Below are 13388 nucleotides of genomic sequence, written 5' to 3'. Positions count from 1 at the left end.
ACTGTACGTTCCTTGAAATTATTCAGCGGTAAGAGCTATATAACCATGGAAAAGCATTCGCTTTTTCTTTGTTACGTTCCCTTTCAGTGAATTAAGGATGGTCATAACTCTCCTTCCTTTCAGGATCAAGCTTAATGTCAGCTTTGTTTCATTGTTTATGGAAAAAGTACAATAAGGACCATGGGGAAAGGAACTAGTCCAATATTGATAAAACGTAGGATAAGTAAAAGTATAATTAAAATCCCCCAAGGTCAGGAATTCTATGCAATTATAGAAAAGTGGAAATATTTACTTAGGGGGTTAAATAGCAGTTTAGAAGCAGAAATGAAGTTAACATTTTTTAAAGCATAAGTAGCTATGTATTTTAACAATGGGTTTAATACGAATTTATCATTACCTTTTTTGTGGTCATAAAATTTCACACAGCCTTGAGGAAATCGATATGAGAAATATGTGATTTCGTTTTGCTTGTGTAGAAGGATCAGTGTAAGCAAATGTACGTGTGTGTATTTTGTTTTGTTATGACAGTTTAACATAGACAAAGAGGCCGGGGAAAGGCAGATTTACCACCGGTACTGCATGGAGCGAGCTGCTGTCCACTGTGCTCACGTCTTCACCACGGTGTCTGAGATAACAGCAATAGAGGCAGAACACATGCTGAAGAGGAAGCCAGGTAACTATGCCCCCTGAGTTTGTCCTGATCTTTCAGTTCCAAATGACATCAGGGCATGAGAATTCTAAAACAGAAATGCATAAAATAATAGAGGAAAAATTACTTTCACTATTACCACCCAAATCTTTACACAGATTTTAATTCACAATTTTAGTGGCTTTGCAGTAAAATCAACACTAAGCTATATTTGGAACATAGTAGTGCTCACTCTGCGCTTCTTAAATAAATGGACTATGCGTGAAACCCCCCAGGTCTGAACTGGGCTGTCATCATGACTTGTGCATGTAAGTAAGCTGAGCTGACTTTTCCATTTTGAAAGAAAGTCAAGAAAATATCAGAAATTTGTGTGAGGCTATCCCAGTCTTCCATCTTGTGCCATTGCCTCATTGGTCCTGTTTAGTAGAAACCTGTTGTTTTACTTCTCCCCAGAGCTTCTCACATGTTTTTCTGGAACTATCCTCAGATCAATCCAGAGGTTGCAATGCCAAGAGACATGTTCATAAAACATGATCCCATCACCTGGCCACAGCTGATTGGTCCAGAGGTAGACACCTGACATAAGCTGGGCCAATCAGGAGGCTCCCATAGGGAGAAGTCTAAACAGATTAGACTGTTCGAATGCACTCTTGTATAATGCAAATGTCAGCCTTGAAGCTTAGGCAGTGTCCATTTTTCTATTATGTTTCATGGGAGGCAAAGAAGGTGAAACTACTGTGAAGTACAATAAGAAGCAGAAACAGACTGAGAGAGGGATTTTTCGATTTTCCACAGTGATTTAGACCATGGCTTAAACGAATTCCTGAGGCCCAGCTAAATCTTTGCCATGAGATACTCCAGCATCCTATTAATAAGTTCCTCATTATTGTACTTAAGCTAGTGTTAGTAGGTTTCTGTTACTTGCAACCAAACAGTCCTAATTAATATATCCTCCCTGCTTAATTCCTGTGGCCTTGTCTCCAGCTGTCTTTCTTTCCGATACAAGTTAAACATCTAGAGAAAGTGTTACAAGTTGCTAGATAATTGAAAAAAAAAAAAAAAGAATTGAAGTCATGTGAATAGCTGCAGACTGAAGACCCCATGCTATTCTTTCCTCTTTCCAAGGAGTCTCTTGGATTCACTTGGAGTCTCATTCTCATGCCTCTTCTAGGAGTTTACTCCATCAATATGATCATTTCTTTCTTGGATCCTTTTTTTCTTCCCTGTCTACAGTATCCTTTTCTGTGTTTACAAAAATGCTTTGTTTTTTCCTATTCTATGATAAAAATTTCCCTTGAGGCTGCTACCTGTCAAATGTCTTCACAATCTCACCCTTCCTCCTGCTGCCAAATATGTCAGAAGAGTTGCTTCTTCCACTTCCTCACAGCCCCTTCCACTCTGACTTCCAACCTCCAACACTTGGCCTGAAATTGGTTTTCCAAAAATTATCAAATTCAGATTTCTTTTATTTTTTAATGTTCCTTGAGATTCTTTAGCATTTAAAGGTGATACGTACCTCTATCTTTGCTTACTTTTCATGACACTGCACATTCTAAGTTTTCTCCAATATGGTTATTGTCTAGTGTCTGTAACAGTATTTCTACTTTCTTCTGTCTTTTAAAAGCAGGCATTCTCCACCATTGTATCTTGATCCTGCTTTCTCTACATCCTATTTTCTTAAATTCTTGTTTTCTTAGGGAGCTGCAAGATAGTGGTGAAAACTGTGAGTTTTGTGCCAAACTGCCTGAATTCAATAGAGAAAATTATTTTGTGTTGAATATATGTTACTAGCTATGCAACACTGTGAAAGTTACTTAAGCTTTCTGTGCCACATCTGCATAATATTATCTCTTGTCTAGAATTGTTACAATGATTACGTGAGTTAATGCAGAGGAAAAACTCAGATCAGTGCCTGGTCCATTGTAAAGGTTCAGATAATGTCAATGATTATTCTTTTGTATGGATCACTGTCTAGATTTGCCCAAGCTTTTCTCTCCATTTCTGACTACCCACAAGCTAACTTCACCTGGAAGTTCTACTAGAGCTCCAGACACTGCACTCTGCTCCACTTCTGACTATGATGGAATCATGTGCTGGCTCTGATTGAAATTGTGAAATCTGATGTTTTGTGCTCACAAAGATCAATGGACTTTTAGGAGATCATTAAACACAAATTTTTTTCCAAGAGAATTCTGGGGGAAAAACGTCATATAGCATAACCGTGAGTTGGTATTTTCTAGTTTTTCTTGAAATCTTCCCCAATTAAAAGTATGACCACAGCTACAATGCTCAGGGCACAGCTCCAGAGCAAGAGGAAATGTTAGCTGAGTCAAAAGTTTGCCTGGGACCAGATATTTTTAACAATATTACTATAGATACTAATTGGCAAAGGACTATTTATTACTTCTTTGCTTTGACCACAAATTCAACTCAAATTTATTTCTGACATTGAAAAGATGATATTTTGTTTCAAATGCTGGAGAGAAGGCAATGTTATAAATTCACTAATTACAAAGATGGGATTGAATTCATCTCCTTTGAAACGTAGCCAGCCTGGAGGTCTGGTGGTTAAGTCTCAGTGTTCTCACCACTACCAGGGCCCAGGTTCATTTCCTGGTTGGGGAGCCACACCACTCGTCTGTTGGTTGTCATACCGGGGTGGCTGTGTGTTGCTGTGAAGCTGAAAGGTCTGCCATCAGTATTTCAAATACCACCAGGGTCACCCAGGGTGGACAGGTTTCAGCAGAGCTTCCAGACAGAGACAGACTAGGAAGAAGGACCCGACCACCTACTTCTGAGAAAAACTGGCCCACAAAAACCCATCAACAGAGCAGAGCATTGTCTGACATAGCGCCAGGAGGTGAGAGCATGGCGAAAAAGACCGGCCAAGGTTTTGCTCTGCTGTCTATATGCAGGGTTGCTAGGTGTCAGAATTGACCCCACAGCCCTAATGACAAAAAACTTTGAAACTTGAAAATAATGTACATCAAAATGATCGTCTTTATGGATAATATTCTCATAAGTTTTTATTCTATGTTGAAGCAAAATACTGCCAAACAAAATATTCCCCACTGAAGAACACCAATCCCCCAGCAGCTTATGCATTCACACATTTACTATAAAAGCAACCATTGTCATCCTTTCACTAAAGTTTGGTCATTGGGATTTGTGAAAAGTTGAAGTTACAATTCTATTCAGAACCATCTGATTTTGCTCAGAGATGTAAATTTTACAAGAGAATCAACGTCCTTGTAAGAATATTTTGATTTGGGGGCCTGCCCGGTGGCGGAGTGGTTAAGTTTGCTCGCTACGCATTGGTGGCCCAGGGTTTCACCGGTTCAGATCCTGGGTGCGGACATGGCACCACTTGTCAGGCCATGCTGAGGTGGCGTCCCACATGCCACAGCTAGAAGGATCCACAACTAAAATATACAACTATGTTCCAGGGAGCTTTGGGGAGAAAGAATTAAAAAAAAAAAAAAAAAAAAGACGATTGGCAACATTTGTTAGCTCGGGTGCCAATCTTTAAAAAAAAAAAAAAAGAATATTTTGATTTGGTTGCAGAACTGTACCATCTGTCCAAACTTCACAATTTGCATATTTCTTAGAAAATATAGGGTTTGTGGTGTCATCTTAGAGAAACGTCACATAAATGACACTAAGTTTGACATTATAATGTCAACAAAACAAAATAGCCAATGAGTGGTTTCATAGGGTTTTTCCAGAAAGGTCACCAGAATCCAGTGCTCCTGGCCATTTTTTCAGACACACTAAGCACTGATCCATACCCACTTCCAATGTATAGAGGCTGGGATGCAGAGAGAGGGTTTGCAAGAAGATTCATCTTGACTTTCAGAATCTATTAAATGAAGTTTAGGAAATTTTGAGCAGCCCACTTTACATGATGTGAGATGATGTGAATTATTCATGTGACAATGAATCCCAGGAGTGTCTCCTGCATTCAGAATGTTCAGTAAAATGGTTCAAAATTCTGTAGAATGTTTTGAAAGTGCGTCTATATATTACCATAGGCACAAGATAGGTAGGGTATGTTCAGTTATGATATAATAAGCTTCACTTTTTCAGGTGGTCATTGGCCAAGGTTGTTAGAATCACATTCCTTCTTCATGATTACAGTGAGTGATCACATAAGTGATGGCACTGGAAGCGATTTTCTGAAGTGCCCCTTCTCAAAGTCATTTCTACTTATTACGGCAAAGAATGATGCCAATGCCTCTGGGTAAGGAATTCCAATGGCTCTCAAACCAGGAAAGTAAACTCAGGACAAGAAACCATCCACAGATTTCCCAGGGTGACCTCTGAGAAACTAGAAAGGTACAAAGAAGCAACAACGTCATTCCTTTTTGATTTGCTCTTTGCACCAGTACACTTCCAGCTTAGAAGTAGAACATGAGCTCTACCAAAGGAAAAAAAATTCAAGGACAAATGTGACCAAGTAGTCCTCAAGCCAGTTACATGCCTCTAGTGAGTTGTACGTATTGTGCCAGTTCCAAAATTTGATGATACAACAGGGCTCTGTGATGACAACATATGGTGACAACCGAGGCAGCATCCAATTCCTTTTTGGTGGAAAGATCTTACATTCTTACCAACGATGAATTTCCTGCATTTTCAGTTTTTGCCAATTGGATATGTAAAAAATGGTATGGCATATTCATTTGTCTTTGAATACTGAGTTTTAACATTCTTCACCTTTTTTTTTTTTGGCATTTGTATTTGATCTTCTATTACGTAGCTATGCATGTTTCTTTTCTATCAGAATGTCTATCTTTTTTCCTATCGATTCTTAAGAGTTGTAGACACCCACACATATCTATGCCTTAAATGTCAAATATTGCTTTTTTCAATTTTGTTTGCCATTTAATATGGTTATTAATAGTTTTGCAATCATTGACTTTGAGTCCATGTTAATGCCTTAATGTGAACTCTAACCCCCATCTTTTAGTCAACTTTTTTGCTCTGTGTTGGCATTGCCTAACCTCAGACAAATGGATGACACTGACATTGTCTTCTACTTGGGAACAACAGCAAGAAATTAGTAATCAATGTTGCTTCCAGGGAGAGGAAAAAACTTGGGAGACAGAAGTGGAAGGGAGACTTTTCAGGGTACATATTTTGAATTTTTGAAATTTAAATACTGTGAGTATATTACCTATGTGAACTAATTAATCATACTTATGTAACTAAGAGAATAAAATTCAGACCAACACCAACTGTAGAGTGGAACTGAAGATATCCTTACTAATACAGTGAACATTGAAAAGACCTTTTTAAACACTATTTGTAATGACTAGATTCTATATAAATATTTTTACTCTAGAGACAAAGCTACAATTTTAACTATGGCACTATGTATGTGTATCCATATGATCCTATATTTATCAATGAGGCATAAAAACATTTTTTAAACCTTACGTCTTAAGCCACATAGGCAGTGATGTGTTGGAAGCAGCTCATACTGGCTGACAAGAGCCAATTGTGAGATTTCAGGAAATTTTTGAGCCAGTTACTAAACACAGACATTATTAAAAATCAAATTATATAAATTTATAATTAAATTTTATACTAAAAACAAGATTAATAAATACTCAGATGACATCGCTTCCTAATTATTTTACTATGATCTATACTCAGGTTATTTATATCTATTGCATTCACATGGTGGAAATAATATGCAGTGATATAATGGTGTTACTGTGTATCTCTTTCCAGCTCTGTATTCACATTAGTAGCCTGAAATCAGTCATGGTGGGAGTACTTACACCAGGGAAGTAGGCAAATGTTACAAATAAAGTCTTTTTCTGTCTCTCTCTTTCTTTTTGCTGGAGTGGTGGACACACTGCCTGCACGCCTGTATGTGTGAGATTATTCGGCATTATAAACATGGACATTAGAAGACCTCATTGACCTGACTCTTTAGGCTAATAAACTGCAACAATTAATTTCAAGACACATTTTTTATTTTTCATTGTTTGTGAAACAGTGAGAAAATTCCAGTGGGATTCAAGTCATAATAAAGTGGTATCCATATACATTCTTGCCCTCTCTAGCATTTTGGATAACGTAGCTGCCTGATACAGTGGATAAGGGTGTAGACCCAAGAGCGAGGCTGCTTTGCTGTTAAATCCCACCTCTGCTACTTCGTAGTGACTTGCCCTTGGGCAAATCACCTCTCTGCAGGCCAGTTTCTTCATTCGTGAAATGGGGACAGCGACAAGAGCTTGCTTCAGTTGGTTTTATGAAATTAAATTAATATTTGTCAAATACAGTAGAGTCTGGCACAAAATGAGCCCCATATAAGTGTTCTAGAGAGATAAATACACTGTGAGGGGACTGTCATACTGTCCTGATCACACTATACAGTTCTTCTGGGAATCATTCACATGAAGGCTTTCGCTGGAAACTTTGGCGACTTAAAAGGAATCCAGTGGCAAGGTGTGTGAAGGAGTATGGCAAATGCCTGATTACTTAGTAAAAACTCATAAAAATCAGCAATTTTTTGGTCATAAGAAATGACCAGGAAGCCTGGGTTGATCTTGTGGAACCATTTCAAGAGTGTAGCCTATTCACTGTAAAATATTCTTCAAAATGATCATGTCCTTTATAGTTCCAGCTCAAATCTCCATTGCCGAAGTCTCCATTGCCATGTGCTAATTTTTTTGACACAGCTTCTTTTTTCATTACCTTTGGTTTTACCACTGCTAAATGCAATAACCCGCGTATTCAACTCAGTAGGTAGTTCTCATCTTGTACTCTGAATAGTCTATCTTTCTTGTCACAGACCAGTATTCTGGAAAACGAAAAATGTATTCCTGCCTGGGCAACAAAGTGTCCGGGCAGAAAGAATTGGTTGTGTATTAGAAATAAAGGGCTTCCTTTCCAATTTTCCAAGTGGACAGAACAGTGCCCACGTGCTTGGTCAAATAGGATGACAAGAATAGTTTAGTGCACGACATGGTTCAGAACACAACATGTGGAGGCCACCTGCGTGGGTTCCGCTCCTACTTACACTGTTTTCTTGGACAGATTGCTTAACAACTCTGTGCCTCAGTGGCAACCTCTGAAAATGCAGATAAGAGAACCTGTGCCATTGCAAGGATTAAATAAGTTACATTGTAAGGTGCTTATAGCAGTGCCTGGTACACAGTAAGCAATCAATAAATGAAAACTATAATAATCATTATTTTTGCTATTAATTAGACTGCTCCATTGTACCAACCACTCAATGTTATTTTGGTCAGGTACAGCTGATTTCCTATTTCATAATTTATTGCGAAGTTTTATGAATTTTAAATTCTATGATAGTCAGAAACTAGAAATGTTAATAGACAATTATATAGATCTAAAAACAGTTTTTCTACCATGATAGCCTCTCTTAAAAAAGAATTTTCACAATGATTTTATCTTGCTTTTCCAGATGTAATCACTCCAAATGGCTTGAATGTTAAAAAATTTTCAGCAGTACATGAGTTTCAAAATCTGCACGCCATGTACAAGGCCAGGATCCAAGATTTTGTTCGAGGTCATTTCTATGGGTATGCTTTTCTTTATTTAAAAACAAACAAACAAACAAACAAAAAAAACCTTTAGCATGTGGTTTCAGGGATCTATGCGATAGAGAAGAGAGGGTTGTTACAGTGTTTATCTTTCCCAGCCTCCTTTGTACTTTAACAAAATTCATGTGAACATTTTGTTGCTGTTGCTTATTTCATTTGAAACTGTTTTGTTTTGTTTTAGTCATCTGGACTTTGATCTTGAAAAGACTTTGTTCCTTTTCATTGCTGGGAGGTATGAGTATTCAAACAAAGGAGCTGACATCCTCCTAGAATCTTTATCCAGGCTAAATTTCCTGCTCAGGGTAAGAAAGCTCTAGGATGTGATAACATGCTTTTACAGGAGGACTTTCTTCTATGGGAAGTAAAGAACTTTCTGACTTCTTAAATAGTTTTTAAGAGACTATATGATTTCCAAAGACTTAAAATGACAACCTTATTCTAAAAATGGCTTCAGCCTTTCATTTACGTATTGGGATTGCCACATTGTTTGCTTGTGTATTTGTCTATGTGGTCAGGTATATTTTTAAGAGAGCAACAAGCTTACCAAATGATGTGTGCTATGTTTTAAGATGACATGATAGCATCCCTGGCCCCCGCACCCCCCGCAAGTTTGTAACCAACTGAAAGATAAATATAGAGAAATCAGGAAAATGGAGAACAAAATTTCACCGTGTTAAAAACTGATAAAGACCATAATAGAAGATGTGACTTTGGTATATGACACCAATAGGCTTCCTAATACTAAACTTTGGTATTGGACTTAGCCATCAATCTTGGGCAGCTCTGGCCATCACCATCCACCCCCAAAGGAAGGAAGCAGGCCTTCAGAGGAACCTGTACCACGTGGCTGAGAGCCACACAATTGCTCTCTGTAGAATAAGGCAGACATGCACAAACTCTGTTCCTCCCCCAGCTCAGCAGTCACACCTCCTCCTCAAGACTGAGAGTCTCTCACACTGTGAAACTAGGAGATGTCCCACCACATGGAAACATGAAGGAGGAGAAGGGAGGACCCCACTCCCAACAATTTGGAATGACTTTTCACTCAGGAAAGTAAGACTTAAAATAGGTTTCCAATTAATCCAACAATCATACCTGTGCCAATAGAAGCAGCTATAGAAAATGGTACCATGTCATAGCTATCCATAAAAGCTATTGGTTTATATTTTAATCTGATCACATAAAAATACAGAATAAATAACAATTAAATACTCAGAGAAACCAGTGTAAAATTTCAATCTTATTGAGAGGCCGAGGCAACCTAAACTTTCCTAAGCTCTGTACTACTCTCCAGCTAGGTTTTTCTTTCTTGGACACTAGATTTATCCTTGCTTTAGAGCAGACATTGCACCAGATATGCTGAAAGATTTACGAAAATCACGTTAACAAGGACGTGATGTATTAATTAAAACCCAAGTTTGTGAAATAGGACTAAAGACCAGGGAGATAATAATCTTAGTTCATAATATTTCCTAGTATGTACTTATTGAACAAGCTTTATAGATGGACTCACAACTATATCAAACGTATCATGTTTAGGGACATTGTTAACTTATCCATACATTTATTAAATATTCATTTTATTTTTAGATGTAAATAAAAAGCCAGTTGCTATTATTCTAAACGTCAAAGATAATTAAAAACACCTGAAGTTAAAGGAAGGCCTCCTCATTCCATACAGCACCTTTATTCTTTAATAGCATGTTGGCTTCTCCTGGAGTGAGCTTCCTGTTCTGTGGCTTCTGAAGATGTTTCTAATAGAATGTCAGGCCCTAGAATGCAGAGGCCACAGACTAGAAGGCAAAGTGCCCCACACTCAGGAGATAGTCATTTCCAGAATACATGCACATTCATTTGTTCACAGTTTTAAGTGAGTCTATGCTTTCATTTCCACAACTCTTTGATATTTCATTTCCTTCTGAGAGATGCTAGACCAATGATATTTGTAGGAAGAGGAAAACAAAACATGGGTTTTAGAGTCAAAAAACATGAGTTTGAGGGGCCAGCCTCGTGGTGTAGTGGTTAAGTTTGCATGCACTGCTTTGGTGGCCCAGGATTCATGGGTTCGGATCCTGGGTGCGGTCTTACATACTGCTCATCAAGCCATACTGTGGTGGCATCCCACTTACAAAATAGAGGAAGATGGGCACAGATGTTAGCTCAGTGACAATCTTCCTTGAGCAAAAAGAGGAAGATTAGCACAGATGTTAGCTTGGGGCCAATCTTCCTCACCAAAAAGCAAAAAAACATCAGTTTGAATCCCAGCTTTGCCAATAGCCTATTGTAGGAGCTCAGACTCTTATGTTGGACCTCTCTTGTGGTTCTCTTTGAACATTAGTAAAATGAGAAAAGTAACATCTATTGTGCACAGTTATTACAAGGATTGGGTTAAATTATGCATTTAAAGCACCCAGCACGATCCCTGCCACATCAAAGGTGAAAAGCATACGGTGTTCCTTTACTTTAAGCTAGAAGCCAAAATGCTACATCATGAGACTCAAGACATTTAACAAAAAAGTGTAAACAATCTACTTGTGCAAGTCAGTGTGAATAAGCTAGAAAAAAAGGAGAATAAACCAAAACTAAACCCCCATTAACTTTCCAGTCTGAAATTTTAAAAAACTAATTTTAGTTTTGTAATATTAGGTCACATTTATGTTACTTTTTTACCCACCAAAAAGTGTAGTGATATCAATAGCAATTGTTATATGTTTTAGATGATCAACACCATGAAAATATTTTATGTCTGAATTTTCAAATTGTTAATTGACAAATATAGATTGAAAGCTAGATTGATATTAAAATTTCTGAAAAAGCCTCAGGAAGGTGGGTATAATTTCTCTGTGAATCATAAATAAGTATTCTTTTCATTGAAATCTATTTTAAAACACTATTTTTTCAAAATTTAAGGTCCAGCTGTCACAAGTTTTTTTTATCTTTAGTAGTTGACCATGTTGTGTTTTCTACTCTCTCAACAGATGCATAAAAGTGACGTCACGGTGGTGGTGTTTTTCATCATGCCTGCCAAGACAAACAATTTCAATGTGGAAACCCTGAAGGGCCAGGCAGTGCGCAAACAGCTATGGTAATCTCACGGCTTGTAAATGTTTTCGAGCAGTAAGCGTAAAGGGATTTTTTTACGTGCATAATTCCTGATATATCTCCTTGAACTGTTTTTTCTTAAGATTATTATCGCACAAATACTAGGAGGTTCTCTTCTCATTGTGCTATCATGTCACATTATATAATGCCTAGAAAACTGATAACTATGGGGGCCAGCCCCAAGGCTGAGTGATTAAGTTCATGTGCTCTGCTTCAGCTGCCTGGGGTTCGCTGGTTGGGCTCCTGAGTACAGACCTACACACTGCTCATCAAGCCATGCTGTGGCGTCATCCCACATAGAACTAGAAGGACTTACTGCTAGGATGTACAACTATGTACTGGGGCTTTGGGGAGGAAAAAAAAAGAAAAAGAGGAAGATTGGCAACAGATGTTAACTCAGAGCCAATCTTCCTCACCAAAAAACAAAACAAAACAAAACAAAAAACTGGTAACTATAAAAACTTTGAAATGAGCTACCATGGAAGGATAAATCTTTTGTAGAAATCTTTAAAGATGGGTTGAATTTTTTTTTAATTTTTATTGTGGAAATTGAAAAACATAGGCCAAAGTAAAGAGATTCGCATAATGATCCCCTACATACCCATAGCCCAGATTCAACAATTATCAATGAATTCCCAATCTTGTTACATCTATACCTCCATCCGCTCGCCCTCCCTACCCTCCCCTGATTATCGTCAAGCAGAGGAACGTCACCCTCTCTGGGCTGCTCAGGGTGTTCTGCAGCCTCAGCTCTGGAGGCTTTAAGCTAAATTGGCAAACGGGAAGTAACAGAAGAGGTTATACAAATGAGATCGGTAATTTCGAAGAAGGCGCTGACAACAGCAGCATTGTCATGGCAAAGAAAGACGTAAAGTTGTGACACTGTTTAAGTTATAAATCTTTCTATTTGTCCAGGGACATTGCACATTCCATGAAGGAAAAGTTTGGACAGAAACTCTATGATGCCTTATTAAAGTAGGTGCTTGGAACACTGAACACCGGAAATATTTAAAGCTTCACTATTCAAAGTTAACAGTTTAGACACTCTATTTATGCTGATCCAAATATAAATAAATTAATAGCCTTTGAAGATGTATTGCATCATGTGAGCAGGTTTGGTTTTATCCCTCATCTGACAAATACTTGTAAGCAGGTTGTACAAATCAGAACTTATTTATATATGCAGATAGATTCCAATTCAATGGAAATCTCATTAGGGATTAATATGTCAGTCTGAAGCTGAGGGAGATGTCATGAGATTTTAAGTCAAAATATATACTGACTATATATTAAATATATATTTACTTATATATTAAATTAATGTACATTTATTAATTAATATATTAATCGATGCTAATTAACATGTTTGTTTAATAAATAATAGACATTATTTATTAAACAAATTTATTTAAATCGAAATAAATAAATTATTTATATAAATGTGTAAATAAAATCAAATGAAAATATGTTACAAAATAATGAAATATGTAAGAAATATATGGATTTTGTTATGGTATGAGGTGAAAGCGATGTCGTCTCCTGACCCATGGTGGCAGACGTGCATCATTTCTTTTTACCAGCAGACATATCCACTTATAGGTGGACGAGTTGTGGCCACTTTAGAACATAGGACTCAGGAGTAGGTAAAATATAAGGGAAGTGTCCTCCTGATGGGCAACATTAATGCTTTAAAAATGGATGTCAATCTTCTTCTTTACTATCCAAAGTGGTCATTTATCAAACTTCCTCACACTTGAGGAATTCGTCTGTGAGCTTCATCAGGAAACTGTGTTTGCTTTACATTTGTTTTTCAAGTGCTTAGAAGGGCATCTCACACTTAGGAAGCACTGAACTAGTGCCAGCTGTTTTTACTTTTATTATTAACATTGTTTTCCCCACAGAGGAGAAATTCCTGACATGAACAATATTTTGGATCGAGATGATCTAACAATTATGAAAAGAGCCATCTTTTCAACCCAGGTAATAAAGAAAAAAGTACCCATCACTTTCCATAATTGTTAAAATCAATTTAGGCCAATATCTTAATTTATTGGAATGGA

General features: G+C 37.5%; 1 protein-coding gene across 1 annotated transcript in view; it reads left to right on the top strand.

Moving 5' to 3' along the window:
* GYS2 (glycogen synthase 2) overlaps nt 1-13388 on the top strand; it is a 60747-nt gene that overhangs the window by 28590 nt on the left and 18769 nt on the right. The window contains exons 5-10 of the mRNA XM_001502186.6: nt 529-673; nt 8088-8205; nt 8408-8528; nt 11205-11311; nt 12244-12303; nt 13230-13308. Of these exons, the coding sequence (XP_001502236.2) occupies nt 529-673; nt 8088-8205; nt 8408-8528; nt 11205-11311; nt 12244-12303; nt 13230-13308 (630 nt within the window). The remainder of the gene's footprint in view (nt 1-528; nt 674-8087; nt 8206-8407; nt 8529-11204; nt 11312-12243; nt 12304-13229; nt 13309-13388) is intronic.

This window comes from Equus caballus, chromosome 6, assembly GCF_041296265.1.
Source record: "Equus caballus isolate H_3958 breed thoroughbred chromosome 6, TB-T2T, whole genome shotgun sequence".
NCBI classification, from domain to species: Eukaryota; Metazoa; Chordata; class Mammalia; order Perissodactyla; family Equidae; genus Equus; species Equus caballus.
This window is presented reverse-complemented; position numbering and strand designations above follow the sequence as displayed.